The sequence below is a fragment of the Oryctolagus cuniculus genome, chromosome 1 (genome assembly GCF_964237555.1).
Source record: "Oryctolagus cuniculus chromosome 1, mOryCun1.1, whole genome shotgun sequence".
Taxonomy (NCBI): Eukaryota; Metazoa; Chordata; class Mammalia; order Lagomorpha; family Leporidae; genus Oryctolagus; species Oryctolagus cuniculus.
In genome coordinates, this window is record NC_091432.1 from 11,702,344 (window position 1) to 11,715,162 (window position 12,819).

Here is a 12,819-nt window from a genome sequence, read left to right on the forward strand (position 1 = left end):
CACATGTGTGGCAGGGATCCAAGTGCTTGACCCACCACTTGCTTCCTCCCAGGTTCTGTTAGTGGGAAGTTGGAATTAAGAGCAGAGCCAGGACTCAAACCCAGGAACTCTGGTGAGAGATGCAGGCATCTCATGCAGCATTTTAAACACTGTGCCAAAGGCTTGTCCCTTCTGTATTTTTCTTGAGGTTTTCCTATAATTGACATAGTCATAAACAAAAACAAATGGCCAAACAACTCACACCAGGCTGCTGGGACAGTGTTCGTGAGGGGTGGGCTCGGTCACCAATGTGCGGGTCCTGCACAGCCCATTCATTCCAGGGCAGTGCATACTGGGAAAGGGAATCCCTGCCAGGGGGCTGTGGGGGCTTTTAAGCTACAAGATTGGGAAGCCTGTCTGCCCCCTGCTGTGATCCCGGAACTGGGCCAGCCAGCAGCAGGGTCCACCTCCACCATGTGTTCATGATTGCGGAAGCACCAGCCCTTGCTAGACACAGTTAGGGGCTGGGCCCCAAGCCTGGAACTATGGCTGGGTTCCATAGAGCCCTTTGAAGAGGCTGACTGCTTTTCTGGGACGTCCCTGCGAGGAACAGACCTTGGAGAAGCCGGCCCACTTTCATGACTGAAGAACATAACCTGTGCTGATGCAAAGGTTTTCCTAGGGCGCTGGCCCAGAGCAGGACTTCCTATGTAATGGTATCAGGCAGTGGCATACTGTGCTTCAACATGGGTGTCCCAGTTTACCTTCTGATGAACTGGGTGAGAGCTCCCGGCCCCACCCCCTCGCCAACACTTCATGTTTTCAGACCTTTTAGTTCTTGCCCATCTGGTGGGTATAGAATAGTATCCTGAAGTCTGACTTCACATCCATGGTTACTGTTGAAGTTGCTTCCAGGCCATCGCAGTTTTTGGGACATGTCTGTGCCTTTGCTTGATTTTCTGTTTATGCTGTCTTTTTCCTGATTATTAGCAGTTTTAAATACGTGTTTGTGTTTGTGCATGTGTGTGTGTGTAATTCTCTGTCAGTGATGTGTTGTAATTCTCCCCGTTCTTGCCTTTGTGATTTCTGGCTGTGAGGTGCTCATTTTAGTTGTAACTTTATCTGTGAGAATTGTTTGAGACCTTGGCTGAAATCATTCTCAGACAGGATTTGTGTCTGCTCTGGCCTTAAGCTGGGGGCTACTTTCAGTTAGATTCAGCCCTGGAAGATTTTTCTCCCACATTGAGCTTTTGAGGGTTCCTCTTTCTTCCTCCTCTTAGTCTACGAAGTTGGACACAGTACACAGAGGGACTGCACTTTGAGTTCTCAGGGGTGATCTTTATCCAAGATCAAGGGAGGCGGAATTCATTGCTGCCTGTCTCCTACAGTGGGTTTATTTGTGCTTCACCCTCACACCAAGGACTGAGCCCTCTGGGTCCCGGGCTTGTTAGGAGGCCTGCATCTAGACTTCCTGCCATTGGCATGCTCTGGGCTTGATTTGCAGTGCCCTGTACTCATTGGAGCAGAAACTCATGGGCTGCAGGATTCTATAGAAGTTCCCAGAACCCCTGAGAGTTTTGGCTCTTACTTCATTTTTGGCTTATCTGCATTCCTCTCCCTTGTCGCTCCCCCATTCGCGGAGGAACGACACAGGACCCTGCGCTGTTCTTTTGTCTGCTCGGCCCTTCCCGGGTTTGCTGCTGGTCCTTCCCTGGTTGGCTGCCGATCCTTCCACCTCCGTGGAAGGGCGGCTCCCCCTGCCACTTTCCCCACTTCCGCGGGGGAGCGGCACACCGCCGGCCGGCTCTCTCGGGGGCTGCTCAGATGTTATCTGGATGTTCCTGGTGCATGTTGTCTCTCTCCTCCTTTATAGTCCTCTTCCACCAATCCCAACTCTACTACCCACACACCGAGTACGCTGCTCTCCTCCAATCAGGAGCAGGATCAGCTCCTGCAGGTTATTGGTTGAACTGGAGGCAGCTGTGTAAAAGTTGTTTACTCCTCTCCCAGCGCCATATTGTGGGAGAGCAGATGCATAGAATAAGTCTTAATTCCAGTAACTTAGTCTAGTCCGAGTCGCTCCCCACACTCCCTTCCTCTCCCACGTTCAGCAATAATTTAAATATACTTTTGTGATTTATAATCTGGTATTTGAATTGTTTCAGAAGATTGATCCAAGTAGCTAATCCTCCTGCTGGGAGATTTGGAAGTGGCACTTCTGCAATGAAATGTTCTTACAGAAACACTTGGATACGGAGCCACACTTCAAGGAGTTAAGTTTTGCTTAAGCCGAAGTAACAGGCTGAGAAGTATACTTCCCCCTTGATGTGAGGCACAGCACCTAGACTTAGCTTGATCTGATGTGTGAATGTGTGGGAGTAGGGGGTGGAGGGTGCAGAGGTAGGTATCCCCTTGGCTCTCACGTATCTGTAGCTCAAGGGGCAGGAAGAGATAAAACCTATGGAGCCTGAGCAGCTCTGCTTCCTGCCGCAGGTCAGCAAGCTTGGTTTGTTATCGTCCCCATCAGGCCTGACTCACATGTTCTTACGGCCCAGGTGCCCCTCACACTTGGAGGTAGAAGTGGGGAGGGAGAGCGTTGTCATTAGACCAAATTCACTCTAGATTTTGAGATCTAGGCAAGGAAAGGCTTAGGTTGCTTCTGGAGAAAGTACAGGGAACCTGGTGCCGCAGTGAACGTCATTGATCTGTGTTTCTGTAAACATAATCCTTTGACATGGACCTGTTGACAGAAATCTAGGTACAATGTAAATTTTGATTGCATAGTTAGCTCTTAAAAGCCCCATACCTGTGTCTGCTTGAAAGTAGGAGAGAGACAGTAGCATCGCTGCAGGCATATCACAGAAGAGCGGATAGATGCTTCCCTGACTGCTTAGCAAAGGGGAGCTCCCTGCCACGTTCCAGGAGACAAATACCGTTACAGAATCCTCTTGAACAAAGATGCCAGAACCCCAGAAAAGCCACCGGCCAATTTGCTGGGAACTTCATGAGGATGTTGATGCCTTGGTTTGTGAATGTTCTTTACAGACAAGGAAAGAAGGAATTCTGGAGAGAACAGGAAAGGCAATTTATAAGGTGCAGTACAGTTAACAGTATAGTTGTGTAGTGGGAAAAGCCGTCATATGCAATGCTAGCATCCCAGTTTGTGTCCTGGCTGCTCCACTTCCAATCCAGCTTCCTGCTAATGGCCTGGGAAAAGCAAGTGTTTGGGCTCCTGCCACCCATGTGGGAGGCCTGGATGAAGCTCCTTGCTTCGGCCTGGCCCCGCCTTGGCGTTGTAGCCATCTGGGGAGTGAGCCAGCGGATGAAGGATCTCTGACTTTAAAATAAATGATCTTTTATTTTAAAAAAGTTTAGCTTTAAAGATACTTGGCTTCTAATTAAAGAATCCATTCTATAGTGATGCCATTTCCTGATGCTGCTCAGATAAGCAGAGATTCAAGGTGACAGATCTGCGAGGCAAGGCCATGGGATATCCCCCAGCTCAGCAGTCCTAAAGGATACGGCTTTTGACACAGGAGTTCATCCTGAGACTTTGTAAGGAGGAAACAGCATACAAAGAGTCGCATGCTTACATAACTGCTCAACGTGTTCCCCTTAACAGATGTGGCTTTCTATTGAGAGATCAAGTAGATCCTAGTTCAACCACGGTTTGGAGACCACATGTGTTAGAAATGATAGGAGGTGACACAAGATGTCATTTACCCTCATGTTAGAAAAAGCATTTGTGTAATGAGACTCCAGTTGGACCTTTAGGATACTGCTGTGTTGGAGCAGCAGGCTCCCAGGCTGTTTGAAATACTTGCAGTGAATTTGTGGGGTGGAGGGAGGGGTGAGAAGGAAGAGCTGACACCATTGGAACCAGAACCCTGGTCCCATGAGTGGGTCAGCCTGCTCCTTGAACCAACCAACCTACCTATGAATCCTCACTTCTTCTGCGCCCTGAAGACAGATCCCACTTCCTGATGTAAACCAAGAACCGGGCTTGGCCCCTCTGGCCCCTGACAGAGCAGCTACCCAGTGGATTCCCACAAGTCTCGTGTTCCATTCTACCTCTGAGGAAGTTTGAAGGAAGCATTTTCCCCTGGGCCCCTCATCTCAACTTGTAAACATGTCCTCATTTCAAGAAAAGAAAGAAAACTAGGTAAGCGTTAGCTTTGGGGAAGAGAAGTTCTAGTTAGTAGTTAATTGCACTCAATAAACGTAAATCGGCATACTATTCTGAGTGTTCCGATCAGTTACCTCACTTTATCCAACATATGGATGAGGAAAACAGGCCCAGAGAAGGTCAGTGGCTTGCTTAACATCACAACTAGTAAGCAGCAGAGGCTGTAACTCGGGCTGCCTGGGTACCCGAAGACAGAAAACGTGGCGTGGGCCAGAGTCATGTGTGTGTGTCTTGGGGGCACTCGTGTGGAACCAAGGTCACTGGCTGGCAGAAGCGCCTTGGTTTCCTTTGTACCCTCTAAGCCCATGCCCTTCCTGGAGCCAAGGTCAGGCTTCCCTGCCAGATTCTCTACCCGTTCCCCCAAGGCAGAATCCTACATCTGCTCCCATCGCCATCCTGGAAGAGCCACCTGTCAGTCTGAAGGGCTTTGCTGCCACGTGAGAGACAAAGGCCCAGGTCAGATGCAGACCAGTGAGTCAGCAGCACGCTCCATGCTGCTGCTGGCCTGGCTGGTGGCCTTGTCCTCAGGCCACAGGAGGGCAAGTGCAGCCCGGCCTCCTGGAATACCTGGCAGGCCCTGGGAGGAGCTCCCTCTACTCGGGTTTAGTTCCTTTGTCCCTGGGAACCTGGCAGCCACACTGGGGCTAGGAGGATGTCCCCATCAGAATGCCTGAGTCTGCTGGAAGGTGATGACCTTCTTGGGCCATCAGTTCTTGCCAGCCTCCTGCCGCCCAGCTGTGGCTGTTGAATCGGCCATGTCTTGACCCTCCTGTCCCCTTGTCTGTTCTCTGCCTGGACTGCCACCTGTCCTTGCCGAGGGAGACAGTCTATCTCCAGGGTGTGGTACGTATTAAGTAGTGTGCCATGGGTTTCAGCCAGCAGTACCACTCACAGGATGAGGGTCCCATAAGATAACAGTAGAAACATTCCGGTCACTTAGTGACGTCACATCTGTTGCCACGTCATAGCACAACACATCCCTTGTGCGTGGTGACGCTGGTAGAGAAACCTAGCACACTGTCAGTCACAGAAGAGGACTCGCAGCACGCGCATGTATGGACAGCAGGTAATACGCGGTAAGTGTCCCTGGGTTGGGCATTTACTCTCATTACTGTTTGCATTTACTGTGTATTTTGTCCAGCTTGTAGGTTTCCATAAAGCAGTGTGCCGTGTCAGACCAGCAGAGCCTCATCCATCTCGTGTCACCGTGTTCCCTGCCTAAGGAGGTCAGCTCTGATGCCTGACCTGTCCCTCTAGGCGTGTGAGTGCACTTTGATGTTTGCACAATGGCACAGTTGCCCAATGTTTCTCAGTAGGTGTCCATCCCCGTGGTTAGGTAACACGTAACTATGTATAACAGAGGCCACAATGCTGAAAGACCAGCACAGAGTCTAAGGAACAAAGTTCTTAAAGAGTTCCATTCTAGTTATCACAAACAGCTTCTCACACCTGCCTTCTGTAGGTTTGCAACAGCGGTTTATTGAGCCTGGTCGGTGAGCCTGTGGCCTTCCCGGAGCTTGTGGGCCCAGGCCTGGCTCAGGCCCACAAAGACACCAATCCCCAGGACAAGAGCAATGGCCAGCAGCAGAAGGACCACCCAGAGCAGAGGCTTCGGGTTGGAGTTCCTGCCGGAGCCTGCCAGAGAAAGGATTTGAAGGGTGGCAGGGCTGGGTGCTGCCCCTCCAACCTCGCCTGCACACCAGACCTTGGTCCTCGCACCAGGCAGCACCGCAGCTGTCTCACTGCAGATAAGGTGACCTGGGGCTATCTCTAGTTCCCAGTTGCGCCACCTCCTGCCCTCACGAAAGCTACAGCTTTCCCACTTTGTCAGTAATCTTGGAGGGGCTGAGGACTTAAAGGGCCAGCCCACCAGCCCTTGTACCTGTGGACTCCAGTGTGGGCTCCTGCCTGTGAGAATCCTGGAAGCCCACTGGCCCTGGAGAACTCACGATGTCCAGGGGCCTGGGGGTGCCGTCATGGTAACCTGAGGATCGTCGGCGTTCTGTCCAGGGGAGAACAGGAGCTTGGACTCCCCTTCCAGCCCCTGGGGTTCAGAGCCCAGGCACAGGCCCGAGGACGTGTGTGCTCCCACCCGACTCACTGGCAGTCCTGGAGCTACACGTAGATGAGCAAGTCTCTGGCCCTGAAGGGTGGCAGGCTGAGGCGCTGCAGAAGAAGTAAACCTGGTGGGAGAAGGATGCCACGGTGTGGGGTTGGCTCTGCCACCAGGCAGGAGGTGGAGGCAGACGCAGGACCCAGGAGCAGGGCCAGTCAAGGCTGCAGCTGCTGCCCATGCTGGCAAGGTACAGAGCTGCACCTGCTGCTTCCCAACATGGAATCCGTGTCCTCCTCCTCCCGAGGGTCCCGGTCTGCACTGGAGGACGTTGCAGGCAGAGTGGCATTTGGTGGAGCCCCAGCCCTCAGCCTGCTCCTCCCACGCTGCCTGCAACCTCAGTGCCCCAGGATCGCTCCCTTCTACCTGCCCTGCCCACCCGATGGAATTCCAGAGAGGCAGGGCTTGGCCAGAGTGCAAATATTTGTGGCTTCCACCCTCTGACCCTCAGAGACCAGGGGCAGGGGCAGAGGGAAGGCAGGGTACAGCTGCTTCCAGAAACCCAAGGGAAGTAGCTCCAAAGGGTAGAAGTAGGAGGAATGGACCTGATCCAGCACCCAGGGCCCACCCACGGGCACCCTTCTTCCTACAGGGCAGCGTCTCCTGGCTCAGGAGGCAGCAAAGGCCAAGCTGAGAATGAAGCCTTCCCTGGTGGTGCTTACCAGTGAACTCCATCTCCATCTGACAGGATGATGGGCAGTGATTTAAAGACATATGTCTGCATGAGATACGACCCCTCGCGCGATAGAACAAGCTATGCCACAGTGTCATTTGTGGGGTCACTTGTATGTCACATGGAACACCTACACATACCCTCAGCTTATCTACTTGGACCTTCTGGAGAAGTTCTAAGTTCTAAGAACTTCAAAGCAGAAGTGCATTAGGTGTTTCTAGAATCAGAAGCATGAGCACTCTAGAACACTGACCAGCATGCGGATTTTGGATCGATTGCAGCCACACTTAGCAGTGCTCTTTCCTCCTGACCTGAAGCCAGGACCCATCTCATCGCTAGATAGTCAGCCCCCTTCCCCTAACCCCACTAAGCCTGGGCCAGGCACAAGGACTGTGGGTGCTTCGTACCAGTCCCCTGAGGGCTCGCTGAGCGCCCGAGTCCAGGAAGGTGAAGGTGGCAACCGTGAAACGCTGGTAATGAGACCGGAAGGGCAGCTCTGCCCGGTCCGAGGCTAGCACTCGGGTTCTGTAGCTGTCGCCCTTGAAAGGACACCTGGGAAGGACAGCAGTCAGGGTGGCCGCCTCTGTGAGGCGAGGCAGGTGGGTGGGGAGGGGATCCTCAGGGCAGCCTGGTCACTCGGGCCACTCACCCGTCTGACAGGAGGGGCCACTGGGGCTGCTGGACGGGGTTGGCACTGGGAGTGGCCCAGCACTGGTGCAGCTCCAGCACCAGACTGGGGTCTGTCCTCTGCAGCAGCCGGACCTCCACGTGTACCGGTTCTCGGAGCAGCCTCACGAGGGGGTAGTCCTCCTCCTCATAGAAGGAGCTAAAAGTCTCATCTGTGGGGACAGGGACCCGTGAACCTAGGGCAAGTTGTGCATCCGGAAAGTAGGGGCCGGAGGAAAAAGCAGGGACACTGTACCCCTGGCAATCCGTAGCTCCAGGCGCAGGGGGCCAGCCTGAGTTACAGAGGCAGGCAGTGGAGGTGAGAAGATGGACGCCTGGATGGGCAGGAAGTCACTGGCATTGAAGATACAGCGGACGAGAAGCCTCAAGTCCCAGCGTGAGAGGATGAGAGAAGGACAGAGTCAGTTTCTGGTGATGTAGACTAGGTACCAACTGCATAGATCCAAACACGGGCACTGTACTGTCTGTCTCGCGGGGCAGCAGATGCTCCCAAGCCATCACATCTTAGTAAGGTGGCCCAGGAAGCTCGCCCTGCCCCATCCTCTGCCCACCTGGCCTTCCCAGGACATCAAGCTCATTATGTCATGCCTTGGCTCCAGGTTTGTGCAGGATTAAGATGAGAAGGAGCCCCAGGAGACTGGCACTTGGCCTGGCCAGGCTGCCCAGATGCCTGCCTTGTTCTGGCATTCGAGTCCCTCGCAGCCTGTCAGTGGAGCCTGGTGGGTAGGCCTAGGAGCTCTGTTGCATGAAGCTTAGCTAAGTTGTTCAACCTAAGCCTTGGTGTCTTCATTTGCAAGATGGTGATGAACATTGCCCTCCAAAGCCTCTAAGTCCAAGGGCCTGAAGCTTGGCGTAGACTTGTTACCCTGCCTCCCAGCCCAGAGCCGCTTAGTGATTAAGACAAAGACACTTGAATCCTGACACCAGTCCTCTGCCCTCCCAGGCTCGTGCGTGCAACTTGGGAACAAGGAGACGCCTGGGCATCCACATGGCCCCAAGTGCAGTTTCCACATCCCGTGGCTCACGCCTTAGCTCTGATGCGGGAAAACAAGCAGAAGCTGGCACCTCGCCCAGGTCACAGTAGCGAGGAGGTGTGTGTGGGGGGGTGGGGGCTCTGAGCCAGGTGTGACAAGGACCGATTCTCTTGGAGTCAGCCCCAGTGGCCTCTGGGCAGCTGAGACGGTTGTGCCACAGGGCCAGCAGGTCTGGAGGCCCCTTTCAATGAGGGGCTCTTCCCCCAGCTCCTCCCTCCACCACATCCTCAACTTCAGCCTGAGCCACCTTCTGCCTCCTCTTTGGCTTCCCGAGACCAGGAGGTGGCAACAGCCTCAGCTGCTCTGAGCTTAGATCTCAGAGGGGTAGAGCAGGGCCTGAGGGACTCCAGTCCTCTGGGACTTGATGTTAGCTAAGCTACCCTGGGGCAGACCCAGCCCTGGAAGGCAGCCCTTCCCCTGCCCACCAGGGTGGCTGGGAAGAGCCAAGGTTGCAGGGCCAGGTAAGTAGCAGAGCCTGGATTTGAACAAAGCCTGTCCTAGGCTCTCCTGTGGTCCCTCACACCCAAGCCCACCGCCGGGCCCGTTAGAGGGTCTGCCTCACCGGAAGGAGCTGTCCCGTGTGATGGAACCCTGCGGCCCCTCCCGGACATCGATGTCAGACACCAGCTGATTCTCGTAGATGAGCTGGCTCCCCAGCACCTGGGAGGAGACAGCTGGCTGAGGCCCTCCCAGGGGCAGGACCCAGCACCGCCCACAACCCTCAGGCCCCGCTGCTACCTGAACTGTGGTGCCGCAGTGGGTGAGGGGGACGTGGAAGATGACAAAAGCACTGGTCTTCTGGGCCGGGGGGCAGCGCGTGGGGGCATAGGCCAGGTGGACGTTGGCCAGCGTGATTCTGTGTGCCAAGGCCATTTCTTGGGCAACAACCAAGATGAAGTAGCCGTTTCGGAAGCACTGGACAGTGGCTGGGGCAAAGGCAGGCCAGGGCCTTGGGTTGGCAAGCCTGCAGCTGGGTGGTAGCAGCTACTTTGGCCTCAGCCTACATATATGTCAGGGGCCTGGATTCTCTTGCCCTCCACTCAGGCCAGGCTTGAGAAACCCTCTGTGGACCAACTTTCTCATCCATGGGACGCAAGGGCTAGATTACAGCTTGAAAATGTGGTCACAGGGCACTTTGTCAGCCACCCTCCTGTTTCAGACAGAAAGATAAACAGGTCCACTTATGGTGCCCCTGGTCAGCTATTAGAAGGCAAGCTAGGGTGTGCGGTCACCCAGCTAGAGGGCCCTTCTGCAACCCACTCTGGGGGTCATTGCATGCGAGGCTGAGCTTCAGCCGGGGGACCAGGGTGGGACTCAGTGTTGGAGGTGGTACCTGTGTTGCCATAGTAGCAGGGCACCTCCCTGGCACTGTCATAGCAACAGCCGGCCTGCTCACAGGCCTCCTTGGAGCTGCTTTGCACTATGCAGGGGATGTGCCCAGAGGCCACCTGGCACCGCTCCTGGGGCAGATGGCTACCTAGGGTTGGAGACAAGCTGGTGAGAGAAGTGGCCCCTTAGGACCAGCACAAGGCTGTGAGGTCACCCCACGCTCTAGAAGGCACCAGCCAGAGGACACAGACACACACGCACGCCCTGCGTACCTACGGCATCCGGCTTGTCCACTTCCCAGCGTTCCACCTGAGCCAGCACGGCGGGGGTGGGGCCAGGTCCCAGGGAGGGCCCAGCAGGGGTTGGGAGCATGAGGCTGTGCTCCAGGTACAGAGGGCTGGGGAAGGTGTGGGCTGAGGAGAGGTGGAAGGGGAGAGCATGGGGGGTAGTAGGCGAGGGCGTGGTGGGGGGCACCTGGTGGGAACCCACGGCCCAGGTGTGGCCAGGTTTGGGACAGATCAGAACCGCCTCCTGTGCGACCTCCACGTGACCATCAGGCAGCATTGCTTCTATGAACACCGTCAGGTGGGAACGCCCCTCCTGCAGATGAGAGGGCCATGAGCGGCGAGGTGAGGCCACCTGGCATCCCAGGCAGAGCTGAGCGGGATTTGTGGTGGGCCCGGGGAAGGGCCTGTGCCCAGGACTAGATGTCCGTCACTCCCCCACCCTGGCCCCAAACTCCCCTGGTGACCTGGGCTCCGGTCCCTCCCCAGCCCAGGGGGGGCTTGCTCCCTGCCCCACACCACCTTCTCCAGCACGTGGCAGCCTTTGTAATCAGCTGAGAAGACGGCGGGCGCCTGGGGCTCGGCGCTGACCCAGTGGAAGCAGATGGAACAGTTGTTCACCTCAAACCGGTTCCCGAATTCATCTGGGGTAGAGGAAGTGGGGGCAGGCTGCCGAAGGGGGAAGTGAGGGCTGCTGGGCTCTGCTGGAAAGACCCCCACCCGGGAGGCGTGGCAACAGCACAGCTCTGCACCCTGGCTTGCTGTGGCATCTGGGCAGCCAGGCCGCAGCAGGCAGGCTGGGAGAGGCAGAGGAGAAAGGGAACATGGGAGGCAGGTGTTGGGCAGAGGCCGCATCATTTCCTGTAAGCCTGGTTTTTCACGATCTGTGGGCAGGGGGAGGTGGACATCCTGGGGCACACACAGCGAGGCGCAGAACCAGGATTTGAGGCGCCCAGGGTTTTGTAGAAAGAGCCGAGCCTGTTCTTTGAGTTAACTGGCTGCAGCAGTCCCCTGGGCACACCTGCTGGGTGTTCTCCCCATCCTCCTGCCCTTGTTACCCCAGAGCAGCCAGGACACCCTCTAGGTGGGCACGCCCCCTGCACTCCCGTTCAGAGCAGGCGTCATCTCTCCTACGGTGCAGACGAGGGAACGACAGAGGTCAATCAGCTCAGACGCCCAAGATGGCACAGCCTAGAAGCTGCAGATTCAAATCCCGATTCCAAATCCCCACTCTCGATTCTCGACACCAGGCCACATCCACTCGGAGAGTGGGCTGCAGGTGGCAGCCTCGGCACCCACTTGGTGTGGTTAGATGTGCAGAGCCCGCCCTGCCCCAGCCCTCTGCTGAATCAGGACCTCAGGAAGGTGGCCAGGTGTGGCCTGTGTACGCTGATGGGGCAGAATTCTCCTGGGCAAACCCGGGAGTCGGAGGAGGCAACGCTCTCTCCCCATCCCCGTTACAAGGTGAGGGGCTGGGATCTGGCATCCCCAGGCAGGAGGGAGCCCCTGCTTTTCTCACTCCTGCTCCCAAGGGGGGATGGCTCTGGGTTCCACAACACAACACTCACCCACCACCTTGAAACGGATAGTCCGGCCCGGCCTGGGGAGCACCACCAGTTGCATGCCCCGCATCCCACAGTCATAGCTGTGCTGGAGGCCGGGCTCAGGGTGTGGCTGCTGACCCAGCCCCAGGGAGGCCGCCACCAGCAGTAGTAGGGCCACCAGGCGACCCCCAGTCATGGCGGAATCTCCTGCTGGGTACTAGCACACAGACGACACAACAGCCCTGCCTCAGCCTTATATGAGAGAGGCAGCAAGTGGATGCCACTAAAGGCAAAGGGGCGCCACCTGGGGGCACACCCACCTGGCCACTAGGGGCTGTGGTGAAACTCCTACCCTAAAGTCAGGGGAAGGCACCTTCCCAGCCCGGCTCTGTGGGGCTGCTCTGCAAGCTGCCCTCGGCCCCTGCCCTGGCCTTCTCCCTTGCAGCTGGGGGGCTGCTGCCGCTCAGCAGGAATAACTGTGGCTCTAACTGGGGAGGAGGGGGGCTCCAGGAACGGTGAGGCTACAGGCGAGCAATGGGACAGGAGCTGTGCCTGCATGTGGTTCTGGAGGGTTCGGGGCCTGCTGCTCCGCTGCCTCCCTGCCCAGGCGGCCTCTCCAGGCCTCCTGCCTGCCGTGGGTCTCGGGACCATGGGGAGCTGCAGGCTGGCGGACTGCTTCCCCAGGAAAGCCAGAGCAGGGGGACAGGGTCCCTGCCCTCATGGGGGATGGGGTGACAGGTGAGGAAATGACCTCGTGGCACCGCACAGAGCCACTGCTAATCAGTGGCTCACAGATGGAGCATCCCTAGGCCAGAGATCCAAGATGCCCAAAACCCAAAGTGGAAAACGTCCCCCAAGTGGAAAATTCTACGCCAGACCTCAGGCGACACTGTCAAAGTGCAGGTGCACTGAAAATAGTGTATAAGCTACCTTTAGGCACCGTGTATGAGATGTATGCGAAGCTTGGAGGAATTCTGGGTTTCGGCCTGG

At 56.1% G+C, this 12,819-nt stretch overlaps 1 protein-coding gene across 1 annotated transcript; it reads right to left on the bottom strand.

Moving 5' to 3' along the window:
* Positions 1–5,642: 5,642 nt before the first annotated feature.
* On the bottom strand, positions 5,643–12,025 carry ZP1 (zona pellucida glycoprotein 1). Its single transcript, NM_001270480.1, is given in 12 exon segments — positions 5,643–5,800; positions 6,048–6,167; positions 6,267–6,348; positions 7,359–7,503; positions 7,601–7,790; positions 7,874–8,001; positions 9,235–9,332; positions 9,411–9,598; positions 10,006–10,149; positions 10,274–10,601; positions 10,808–10,929; positions 11,854–12,025. Coding segments are annotated over 12 exon segments (1,875 nt in total).
* Between the last annotated feature and the right edge of the window lie 794 nt (positions 12,026–12,819).